At 38.4% G+C, this 13,369-nt stretch overlaps 1 protein-coding gene across 3 annotated transcripts in view; it reads right to left on the reverse strand.

Moving 5' to 3' along the window:
• Window positions 1–13,369, reverse strand: part of antxr2a (ANTXR cell adhesion molecule 2a) — a 115,141-nt gene that overhangs the window by 29,540 nt on the left and 72,232 nt on the right. For all 3 annotated transcript variants that reach the window (XM_079606733.1, XM_079606735.1, XM_079606734.1), the window contains 7 exons: window positions 11,724–11,784; window positions 11,352–11,447; window positions 10,145–10,214; window positions 4,519–4,597; window positions 4,142–4,237; window positions 1,293–1,340; window positions 52–147 (listed from right to left, as the gene is read on the reverse strand). In XM_079606733.1, coding sequence (XP_079462859.1) covers window positions 52–147; window positions 1,293–1,340; window positions 4,142–4,237; window positions 4,519–4,597; window positions 10,145–10,214; window positions 11,352–11,447; window positions 11,724–11,784 — 546 coding nt within the window. The remainder of the gene's footprint in view (window positions 1–51; window positions 148–1,292; window positions 1,341–4,141; window positions 4,238–4,518; window positions 4,598–10,144; window positions 10,215–11,351; window positions 11,448–11,723; window positions 11,785–13,369) is intronic.

Here is a 13,369-nt window from a genome sequence, read left to right on the forward strand (position 1 = left end):
TTTGAGGGGGCTGCACATCATTATAGGGGTCATTGAAATGTAACGTTCAACCTCCATGCGTTTGATTCCACCAGCTCCTCTTCCTCCATAGTAAGATGCATCCACAGTTGGCCACTTACTCTTGGGTAGTGGGTCTGGCTCTGGTGTCTGAAAAAATAAATATGGATTGAGACTTTGAAAATTGAGACTTAAAGCCTCAAAGAAATATATGCATTGCAAATACAAGGGCAGATACGTAATTGCAATCTTTATGTACACTTCCTTTAAAAAGTTTGGGGTCGGTAAGATTTTTAATGTTATTAAAAGAAGTCACTTTTGCTCACCAAGGCTGCAATAGAGTGCAATAGAGTGTATGACATCACCTTGTAGGCCAAAACGTGGAAGCGAGTTAGCATTTTAGCACTTCCGGCTCTATCGTCCCGGAGTCAATGTTTTTTTTTAATGGGGTTTTGGATAAATGGCTGAAATAAGGTCTGTAGTGAACACAAGCTCAAGTCTCTTTCACGTTTTATTCTACAACATAATATACATCAGTATTACCCCACTTGTGATTTTTTGAAGCTGTTTGCTAAATGGGACTAAAGAGGATGTCGAGGAGATTAAACGTCATCACGCTGAACAGGTAAGCTCAGATTTTTAGATAAAAACTGAAAGAGTTGATGAGTGATGGTTACGTTGAATTCGTGGGACCGTGGTGTAGTTCGCTTGTAGCCTACCTTTAGCTTTTTACTTCAGGCGACTACATTTAGGCTTCAAAATTAATAAAAGTTGTGTTCATCTGTGATAATTATATTGATGGGCAAAACGCGAAGTATCATAAACTTTTGTTGATCACAAAGCTTGTTTTAAGCGATAATCCGAAAGTCTATGGGAATATCCTATTGAGTTTTTGTCAAGGAAACCTGTGTGATTCTAACTGCCGTTTGGCCTACTAAGTGACGTCACACCTGCACCACTCTATTGATCAAAAATACATTAAAAATACTGTAAAATATTTATTCAAATTAATATATTTTAAAGCGTAATTTTTTCCAGTGATGGCAAAGCTGACTTTTCAGCATCATTACTCCAGTCTTTAGTGTCACACGATCTTCCAGAAATCATTCTAATATGCAGATTTTTGATTATGCAGGATTCCTTGATGAATAAAAAAGTACTGACCCAAAACTGTTGAACTTTCATGTATATTTAAAATAGTTTAAAAATAATACCTTCAATGAACAGTAAAAAAACACTGATTACATTTTTTTTATTTAAAAAATATTTATATTTTATACAAAAAAGAATCTTACAGGTGGAGGTACAGATCGAGGTCTTTGAGGGGGTGGGTCTTTAATAACCTGAGAAGATAGAGAAAAAATGCAAAGTTAATTAAGCAAAGTTAGTTATCGCTGTCTAAGGATGTGATTCACAATTGAACAACTGAAGCCTGAGACCACCACAATTGATTAGAGGTCTACTTGTAAACTAACACTGTAGGCCCCTGGTGCAAAATAAAGAAGGCCCAAAAATCAACTTGTTGACAGGGGAGTCTTTGGGGTGAGCATGGTGGTCCGTTTATCTCTTAATTAATTGGATGAGGTTCAATCCCCTGCATTCCCCCAATCATAAAGTCCTGAGGAATTAATTAGCTGCAATGAAATGCAGAAGGGAAATGCTTGGGCTTCACTCCAGGTCAATCCCCAGTGCAAAGGAGAGGAGCGTTAACAGGATGAAATGTCTTCCTGTAGCACTTTCTGTGACAGCTTATCTGTCAAGACAAACACTATGCTGGATTCAGCAGGTGACTTCTCTCACAGACAAGATGTCTTCCTCACTGGGAATGTCTTTGGCATCCTCTGACTCTGGTGTTGTCAGAGTAGTGACTGCTCAGCAAACTGCTTATCAACTGACCTGACACATCTAACCACTCTTGGATGTGATGGGTAAATGTGTTAATAGACAAAAGTGAGTTTGGGTCATGTTAAAAGGGCGAAATACTGCAATGTAATGGCTACACATGTCATTTGAAAACTTGAGCCTCTGTAACAGAATAGACTCCAACAATCTAGATAAAACGCCTTGGATGTGACCATGTTTCACCTGTTAACCATGTAACCCCTTCCATTGCAGATGCTTTCCAAAATGGAAGCAAGCCTTGTCTCATTAAACATGAAAGATGCATACAGTGCCATTGCAGGTTAAGCATTTACTAAATTAGTTTTCAGGGAAAGAAGCCTTTTAATCATCACATATCATGGGCAGAACAGCTGTTTCATTCACATTAAAGTGCACTGATACCATTTTGCCATTGTTACCATTATAATGATGGAAAATGATCAATTAGAGTTAATTAATTGCTCTTTGACTCATAACTGACTGTTGGAAAATCCAGTCCTATCCGTCCGTGGGGCCCCAGTGAGTTATGATTAACATAACTTTGGACAGAACCTTGTGCTAAAGGATTAGCTTCTTTTTTTTTTTTACAGAGTAATTAAAGAGCAGATTTATATTTGCCAGCCATATTGTGGGATAAATAAGGCATTACACAAATGACATGCTGGGCTGTTAGGTTCTCAAACTACCTGACGGACAGATGTGAAGCTGGGACAACCCTTTTAAATGTGGTTCAGGCGATGAAGAGCTGATAATTAAATCCAAAATGTCAGTGTACTTAGCCATCTGACACTCGCACGAGGGGCTAAGAACTAGTGGCACAGCTGTGGAATCAACCAATCACAGTCCAGCGGTGCAACATCCCCATATGGCTTTTGGGATAATTGTCCAATTGGAGTTTATAATCTGTCCATTTCACCCCTCTGAACACACTGTTGTGTCAAGCTGTTTTCCAGGCTTAACATGATCATGGACAAGTAGCAGGTAGCATATTTGCAAATTAAAATGGTGCATTTCCATTAACATAAAATTAACCTGTTTGCAGTAAAACAACAAATGAATGACCTAAGAATGTATTATCTAAACATAATTAAACAGATACCTTTATCCAACAGTAATGATATTTTGTTATATTATATATTATGCACTGTACACACTGTATGTGTATATATATATATATATATATATATATATATATATATAAATATGGCACTTAAATTATATAAAATATAAATTAAAATGTAAGTGTTGTGTGACATACAGGCGCAAAAACACATACTTTTATACTTGACCCTCAATTTCTTATGACCAAAATGAATTCCAAACGTCCGCATTTAATTTGACTCATATTTGGTATATTTTAATTTGACTCATATTTGGTATATTTGCGGAGGACATGCTGGTGTGGCTGTGGATACTAATGTGTGTGTTTCGGGGGGGATGAGGTGCTTCTGTATTTCTCTGATTGCTGAAAACTGGCAAGGCTGAGTTTAAATATTAACAAAGCACACATGGCCCTTCTCTTGTGCCGGGGTCCCTGATGGAGAGGAACAGCAGCTCCTCCACCAAGACAAACAGGGCCGAGTCCAGACATGCTGCGGGGGGTTTACATTTTAATGCCTTTGTTGGTTTTCCAAAATATGCTTCCATCTCATCCTGGAATGGCTCCCACCAGGTTCTCAAAGAGAGGTGGCGCATATCATTTGGTTGTGCGGAGTGATTCTGACTGCCATAGTGATACTCGCCAGCTTCACAAATTCTAGATCGTATCTCTAGAGTTTCTAGCGCATCTATATATACAAGTACATTAGAGCCTGAGAAGTGTTGCTGCTTTTTCATTATTAGTATAGGAGAGTAAACTTTTCATTTTTAGTCTGGAGCCAAACTTGGGTAACAATTTTTTTCTCTCTCCGCAAAAAATCGGAAAATAACTTCTGTGTTTTTTTTTTACATATTAAATACTATATTTGTATAGTCAGGATGTGGTATGGTCTGTTTCTATGCACTGTGATTACTTAGAAGGCTGTCTTTAAAAAATACTGCGTAGACAAGGATATTACAGCAATAGAGCTCCTACTACTGATTTCTTAACCAGATTATGTATACCAAAAGAGAATTTACAGTGAAAATGTTATATAGGAAATTATAAATATGGTTAAACATAGATAAAAAAAATTATCTCAATTTCAGTATCCACCCAATCAATCCAGATTCTGTGTGAGAAAAGGGACAACATCCTGAGAGCAGGAAGACATGTGACACTTACGACAGTGCAGCAGAGAGGCCAGAACCACCACATCAGAGCCAGAGCCAACAGGAGAAAGAGCACCAAGAACACAATGGCCACCACTGTGCCGTCCGACTAATGAGAGAGAGCGAATATTTACAATTAGCCAAAAATAGGATAATAGCAAAATGTTATGAAAACAGAAAGAAAGAAAGAAAGAAAGAAAGAAAGAAAGAAAGAAAGAAAGAAAGAAAGAAAGAAAGAAAGAAAGAAAGAAAGAAAGAAAGAAAGAAAGAAAGAAAGAAAAAACTGCATGTAAAAATAAATTATATTCAAAAGCCAGTTAGTTCTAAATTCTTTTATAGGATGAAGAGGCATTTATGGATGTTTTCTTTCCGATCTCATGTTTGACTTACACACGAGGAGGCAGTTATAATGTGAGGACTGGTGAGGTACGATGTGCCACCGTTCAAACTGATCAGGACCTCCATTTGTCTGTAGGAAGAGAACACAAACAAAATGGGATGGTGTGTTTAGGGTCATATTGAGTCACACTGGCTTTGAATACGGTAAATGGTGAAAATAAAACAACAGTAAATATGTAAATATAGTATGAAGAGATCTTTCCATTACTACGGCAGCGTGATGATAGTTACAGCAGAAATGAGGAAGTTAAAATAGGGGAGAGTCTAGTTAGGGATTATTTGGAGTATGATTTCTGATAAAACAAAATGTCAAAATAGGGTGCAAAAAGGGAAGAAAACTAAAAATCTATACCGAAACTAAACAAAAATACTTATTTTCAAAAAACAGAAATGAAATTATATGCATGCAAAATTAAAACTACCAGAAGCTAAACTGAATTGGAAAAAAAGCATACTAGTGATGCTCACTGGTGTCATGAGAATTATTTGAAGTTTAATTCCTACAGAATTTGTTGGAAATTCTCTCTTATTTACTGTGGAGGGAGTTGAAGGTGGCTCGCAATTAAAGCACTAATGATGAACGGCATTGTAATTTCCATATGTCTATTATGCAGGAGACAATTACCATGGGGCTAATGAGAATCCTCAAGCAGGAAATCGACTGACTGAACGCCTGAGATCCCTCCCAAAATGAGAGAACATGTAAAAAAAGACAGGCTACTGTCTGCAGAGCAGATGAGGATGCAGTAGAGACACAGGAGAGAAAGAGTTACCAACAGCAAACAATGAAGATTCCACTAACGTTTGGGTCTTGCGCAAAGCATTCCCACCAATGAGAGCAGCAAAGTTCCTTCACAAACACCATCAACTGAAGAACTAACTTTCTAAAAGGTGTTTCTATTACGGGCGCAAACCACAATATCTTACTGCACTGTAATGTCACTTTTTTGGTCTCTTGAGGACTTTTAGATTATATTAGCTTGAACTGTCATTACCTTTAGAAATATCTAGTCTTGAGGCAGGAGGAAGCTTGTAAAGGGTTTTTTGCATGTTAACTAGGTCCGTGTGCTGAATGGATGAAAGGAGAGGCTAATTCAGCTGACATACTCAATACATGCAAATGGCAGGCAGGTTGTTAATCAAGCTGGATATATGTAGGGCTGCACGATATTGGAAAAAAATTACATTGCGATATTTTTTTCCCCAACGATATATATTGCGATATTGAGAGCCATAACTCCAGTCTAAAGACAATAATTACCATTCCATGATATTAATAATTTCACTAATAAGCAAGCTTCATTACAAGTGACAAAAAGGTCACTTAATATTTTATTCCAAAATTAGAACATTTCTGTAAACACAAAGCAGAACACATTTTTAAATAAAACAGCAGCTTTACACCAACCCCCTGATTGGTTTACAACAATATAACTTAAAATAAATATATTTTTTATAAAACAACTTAAGCATTTTGGTTCACAATCTTTTAAGTCAACTTTTCTTAGCCAAAGTAAAACAGTGTTGGTGTTGGTCACCATAATCATATGAAATAAACAAAATGATATAAAGCTTTAATATATTTTGTATTAAATCTTCTAAACAGATTAGAGAACATGTTTCTGTAAACAGAAAAGCCGAACACATTTAAACAGCAGCTTTACCGCCTCTGTCAGCGTCACCACTCCCACCACGCGCATCAAGAGCTGAGGGAGCACCAAAAAAATAGCCTAATGAAAAATCTATAATTCTAATGCCGATATTATTATAGATAAAGACCTCCCAAGTCTACCGGAAGTTCCGGGAGTCTCCCGCATATTGATAGCGGCTCACTGATGGCCCGCGAATTAGTTAAAATCTCCGGAATCTAGAGCGAGCGCGCCCGCGAGACGTGCTCCAAACCGCGCAGCGCGTGCACGGCAGAGAGGCAGAGAGGGAGAGAGAGCAAGAGACCGCGCGCGTGCCTCATGAAGCGCGTAATATCTCCCGCTGGTGCTACTGTGCTACTACCCTTCACATCGCATGTTCCGACGATGTGACTATCGCTCACTCGCACATCGCGATGTCGATGTTAAAATCGAATATCGTTCAGCCCTAGATATATGTATGTTTGGTGAAGGATGAAAAGTGATCTAAGACTAAATTATTTTATTTCCTTGCACTTGATTGGATGGTCTAAAATTCCTCAGATCACTTTTGTACAGTTTGTAGTGGACAGAAAGCATTTCTGGAGGAATATGTATGTGATGCTTTGTTAGGCTTGACAACATTCAATCGGTATTCTTGGACATTGCAATTGACCGTTCGCAAAGACCCGCCCCCTTTAGTTACAGTTGCTATGTCCGACAAGCCACGCCACACCATGTTCTCACGCAGTGAAAAATACATTGCAAAGCAGAGAGAACACTGACAATGCACTGACAGACAGGACAGATCAGGTTACTTTTGATATTAAACAAAGTCTCACCTTTCAAATTTGGTCTTTTTTTTTTTTTTTTTTTTACAAAATTTAAACAATAAATACCGTTTTGTGGCTCTTTAATGTGTCTGACAGATCGGTGTAGAGCCTCAGTTGAAGCTGCTCGTGAACAGGTCATCTCTTCCTTCTAGTTAATTTATAGCATCAAATAAACATGAATGAACATAAGAAGGAATGTTGTTTTAACCGTGGAAAGGCATCAGTACACTTGGTTTTTCAAGTTCAAATCCTCCCATGTTAATCTACTAACTCTCCTGAGTTAGACTGCTTTTGTCGGACAAAATGGCGGATGGCGAAGTATGATTGGGCCGATCGCCTGTCAATCAAGCTCCCTGCGAAGGGTCAATTGGCAACAAACATCACAAACAATAAAGGCTGATTTATTTATCTTCAGAGGTACTCTGAAACCACAATGCGTGACAGAACATCGCATATCAAAGGAGGAAACTTGGTGGTACATTCTAAAAGGCATTCCCAAAAGCCTCCAGATTACATTTATACTGAAAACAGGTGAATCGTGCTGAACATACAAAGCTGTTCCTGAAACTGATTGCCTCATTAAATAGTTTTCTTTTTGTCTAGAAATGCAGAAAAGAAGAAAATGTGACAGAAGTTCAGCAGAATAACTAAAGCACATGGACACAAGTGCTCTTGCCCTCACAGAAGGCCCCTCATGGCACCACAAGAGACTGAGAGTGGTGTGCGAGTTTGATTCCTTGTCACAAAGCACATGCTGATGGAAAGTGAACGTGACGTAGCTAGATGAATGGGATGACACGGGTGTCACTAAGAGCTTTCTAACTTCCCTTTCAAATAAAAGCGAACAACCTACATTATTGAAGGCCTAACATATGCTTCGGCACCGACAGACACGCATGTCTGACTTAACTTTCCGAAGTTAAGATTCACATAGTTTTCTTAATTAAACCCGGCTGTGTGCGATATACAGCACTACGATTTCTACTACTACTTTACATTTCATTTTCGAATAGTTTTTTTTGTCAGATTACAACTGTTCCGATTAGAAAAATAAATTATATTAACTGATATCAGTTACAATAATTAAAAGATTTTTGCCACCTTAAATAGCTTCAATTTGGTTAGCCATTTGTTAATAGCTTGTAGCATGCACTACCAATCAAAAGTTTGGGGTCAGTAAGACTTTCTAAAATAAATCAATACTTATTTAGAACTTACTTATGTTGTAGTGTAAAGGCCCAACCATGGACTGGAGTTGAAAATTAGCAGTAGCTATAAACTCTTTTTGCATAGCATCAGTTACAGACTTGTTTTGTACTATGTTTAATTGCAATGTCCATGTCAAATAAATGAATAATAAAAAATAAAAAAATGCATTAAATTGATTAAAAATGACAGTAAAAACATTTATAATGTACATTTATAATATTCATCAAATAAAACTGAAACAATAGGTGCCTCCGCACCTTCGGTGCTTGGCCCCTAATAAAGTATCACAGTTTCAACAAAAAATATTATTAAGCAGCACAAATGATTTGAACTGTTATAATAGAAAGAAATGTTACTAAATCAGCATTTTTTGAATTTCTAAGGATCATTTGACAATGGAGACTGGAGTAATGGCTGCTTAAAATTCAGCTTTTAATTTTAAATTATATACAAATAGCACATTTTAAACAGCAATTTTTCACATTTTTGATCAAATAAATGCAGAGCACAGGAGAGATTTCATTGAAAAACATTATAAAATCTTACCGACCCCAAACTTTGAATGATAGTAGAACTACTTTTCCAAAAAAATGGACTGAATCTAGATTAGCTAATTTGAATTATGATTGGTGTGTAGCTTGGCAAGTAGCTTCCAAGCACTAGTAAAAAATCCAATGTGACATATCCAGATATGAAAACATCACACATTGATTCAAAAATAAATAAACCAATTCAGTACAACATTGCCTTTCATTTTGGAAAGAGTAACCATGTTTTAATCATCTAGCAGAGTGAGAGTAGGAGCTCCTGTGGAGGCAGCGCTGCCATGTTAACTAGCTGCATCTCCCACCCCCTACACAGATGGAACTAAAATGGCGGCCTGACAGATCAGATTGATTATTGATGAGGCACGTTCCACCACTCGCGCTGCAGGCAGGTGTCAGGTCTGTCCCTCAGTTATTTTTCTCACTCCACTGTTGTTGTGAAAACGCAGGTGAGGACATGCTGCTGCCAGACAAAAGTTCCTCACCCCCTCCAGCCAATGACCCGAAGGGACGGGGCCGGCCAGCGCTAATGGGCAGGCTGACAGATGCCCTAGATCCTGGTTTGACGAACCAACAGCTGTCGCTGCAGATGAGACCCTGATATCTGGCGATACGTCACTGAACCACAAAGACCCTTTGAATCCCAAAATGACTCCGAAAATACACTATCTGATATTCCCTAGTGGTGTGTTCCAGGAAGGATTGTTTAGGACAACTCATATACTGTATGTCTGCAAATATGATATAAATGGCATTAACAACTGGTTTTCTAGGTGGCATTCCTCGAAATTGGCAGTTTTCTCAATGCTAACTGGACAGATAGGTAGAAAGAGAGTGGAAGAAAAAGATAGAGAGAGACATTTCTAGCGCTCAGACATGATGCAGGTGTTATGTGGTTGCCTATTGTCAATGCATCGTGAATTATTTAAATGGGAGCATGGAAAAGGGAATCAGTGCATCTGTCGCACATCCTTTTAAAGCCCTCCACCAGATGTGTTTACTAGCCGTTCATAGCAGCAAACTACTTAATGGGGCACAATTGCCAGCCAAGAGTTAATTAAGCAAGCCTTTTGAACGGCGACCACGTATAGGGGATCAAACGTCCCGGGTAAGTCGGACCATAATTTCACACAAGCTGCTCAAAGTTAATCCCAGATCTACACAGGGTGCTGCGTCTCAGTCAATTCAATAACATAATGCTGTAACATGACATTTTAGGCTGGCATATCGCATGATAATTTAATGGGTCATAATGTTGCAGCTCAAAGTATGCATGATAGGCTGCAACAGTCTGTTCAAAGTGGGGTTGGAGTTATGCAAGATACATTTAATTGATTTAAATGCATGCTTTATGTACATTTGGAGATCTTAATGACACTTGCTGCTTTATGAAACAAATACTCACTGTCCCACTGAATACAGCACTGGAGCAGGACACATGACTTTGTCATCATTCACCATGCCTGGCTTTTCATCTGCAAAATGAATAGAAAGTTGATTTTGTTATGATCCGTTGCCAAACTAGGTTTTTTTCATCCCACTTGAAAATGATTCCTTTGCCGTATCACTGCTGAAGGCACCCAGAATTCAACGTTTATGTATTTCCTGTCTGGTTACAATAGCAGTGAGCAAACATGTGGATCCCATATGGGGATCTGCCGTCTAATGGTTTTGCACTCATAAAGGAAACACCATTAAGTGTCTGATAAGGACAGCACTAACGTGCAGAGTATAGTGACCCTATAGCATATGACTGCTCATGAAAAACCATATGACTGTTATACACATCTAAATGAACAGTTCAACTTCACACACAAAAAAAAATTATGATCATTTTCTTACCCTAGTGTCGTTCCAAACACAAGTGAAGTAGTGGTCAGTAGTTGAAACACAAATTAAGATGTATTGAAAATGTCTTGATATATTGAAAGTCAGTGGTGTCAAATATAGTGTTGGACCCCCTTGGCTTTCACTATATGGACAACAAATAAAGCAAAGAAACATCTTAATTTGTGTTTCATAGAATAAAGAAAGTCATACAGGTTTGGAACGACATGAGGATGAGTAAATCACAGAATTTTTCAACTTTGGGGTGAACTATCTCTTTGAGAAAATTTAGCACGGAAATATTGTTGCTTTAGATGAGAGGTTCTCAATGTTTTTGATATATAATATAAAATGATTATATTTCAACAGAAACTGGGAGTGACAATAATTTTGTCTTTCCATCATAAATGGAGCATTGTAGTTGTTAGATTGTTTTAATGTATTAATAATAGCAACTATATTAATATTTCTTATATTTTTTATGTCATCCTGCAGCTCTTTTGGAAGTTTGCTGAGGTCCCCAGTGGACCCCTGGTTAAGAACCACTGCTTTAAATGTTTGTTGGTGTAGTTGAGCATCTTATTCTGTCTTTAGTAACCTAAAGTGACAGTTAAGCCACAAAACGTCTTGCATCCTAGGTGTGACCAGCGTGTCAGTTCCTGTTTGATACAACTGACTCTCACAGACACAACATCTCTCTTTTATCATTTGGCTTTATCTATGGAATATCATATCAAGCTTGAGGGTAAGACTAAGGGGAATTGATGTGGTATTATCATACTTACTGTGAGTAACTCCATCCACTATGAAACTGCAGACAACTCTCTCTGTTTGTCTCCCCAGTGTGAACCCGTTCCCTCTTAAAACAATGTTAAAGGACTCTGTGGTATGTAAACCAGATGAGGACATAATGAGAAGCACTCCTGGGCATTCACCCAAATCAACGACACACACACACACACACACACACACACACACACACACACACACACACACACACACACACACACACACACACACACACACACACACACACACACACACACACACACACACACACACACACACACACACACACACACACACACACACACACACACACACACACACGCAATTTCATCCACCCTGATAGCTGTAAAAGCCCTTGGAATGCTTACGGTTCACGCAGATGCTGTTCGGCTCCACTGTTAGGATCTCTGTGCATGATTGCTTGAGGATCTGAACGATAAAAAAAAAAAATGTATTCAAATCAGTACTTGTCACTGCTGAATCACTATATCAGCTATCACAGTGTCCGGGTCTTTAGCATTCACGCCGGAGATGTTTGCTATGCCAAATCAAGCTCAATGAGACGAGCATCACATACAGTGCGGTGTGGGATAGACCCGTGTCAGCCGTTATGGGGAAATTATGCGGTGCCATTTCCCCTCTTCAGCTCTATTAGAGACCGCAGGCTGACATTATCATATAAACAGGCCTGTGAGAGGCCACCATCGCCTCTCCCATCATCCACATAAATCAACAGAGGACAAACTATGCAAATCTCTGTACACAATGGGCAAAAAGACAACATTAACAGAAAGATATGGTCCTCCGAATCACCTGCAGCGGAGATGAGGCTTCGGCTGAAGTGGAGGACACGTATAAAACAGGCTGATTGAATATGACACCTGATAAACTCTGCTATCATTAAAGGGGAGAAGGAACACTGAATAAACGTCAGGGCTGAAAAATACTCAGGATGGTCTTTATGGCTCTTTAATGAGTTATGAGACGGCACGATACAAGGGAGGTTCATCGCAAGACGTTTCAACTTATTTTCTCTGACGGGTATCTATACACAGGAATAGACTTAAAGCATCAGAGCCTCCATCCATCCATCCATCTATCTACAGATAGATGTAAAGCATTAGAGCATCTATCTATCTATCTATCTATCTATCTATCTATCTATCTATCTATCTATCTATCTAACATTATTAGGCAGCTCTCTAAAAAACATGATTGATTAATCATGACATTCTTGCACAGCCACAAATTCTCAAATGGATTGACCTTTTTTCACTTGGACTTGTGTTTGTATCACCATTCTGCTGAAAGAGTTTTTTTTTCTACAAGCTTCAGTATTCTCCAGGGTTTTGCTTTGACATTCTTCTCTAACGGCTCCACAGCATGATACTGCCATGACTTCACTGTATGATGTATAGGAACCGAGGTGTCAGCGGTGTGAGAATTAGCACTACAAATTTGGCTGCAAATGTTCTTGACCTCATCTGACCGCAAAATCTTTCCCTTTCACGTCACCATTGGGTCACCGTTATGTATTTTACTCAGAAAATTGTGCTTAGTTCTTTCTGTCTGTTTGAGCAATACTGTAGTACATTTCTTAAAATAATAATTAAAAAAAATCGTATTGACCCCAAACGTTTGAACAGTAGTGTAGATATGCACCAGTCAACCATATCATGCAAATATTATGATATGGCCACACAATATTAAAAAAACCTGCCATCAATCAAAACATTCTTGGAATATTAAAATAGGCCTGAATAAATCTATTCTTTAGGCTTTTGCTTTTTGCAAAATCTCTGTTAAGTCTACTTTAGCCCCGGACTGCAAAGCTGCACAGATGATCTCAAATCCTGGAAATCTGAGCAGAGAGCAACATGAGGCCAACTAGCCCAGCCTCCAAGATTACTAATCACTAGAGAATGCCTATGTTTTGCTGGGCCTGAAACTCCATTTGGCCAAACAAGCTAACTAAGTAACGAGATGATGGGTCTTTTTTCTGAACAAAACAATA

Source organism: Phoxinus phoxinus, assembly GCF_949152265.1.
Source record: "Phoxinus phoxinus genome assembly, chromosome: 3".
NCBI classification, from domain to species: Eukaryota; Metazoa; Chordata; class Actinopteri; order Cypriniformes; family Leuciscidae; genus Phoxinus; species Phoxinus phoxinus.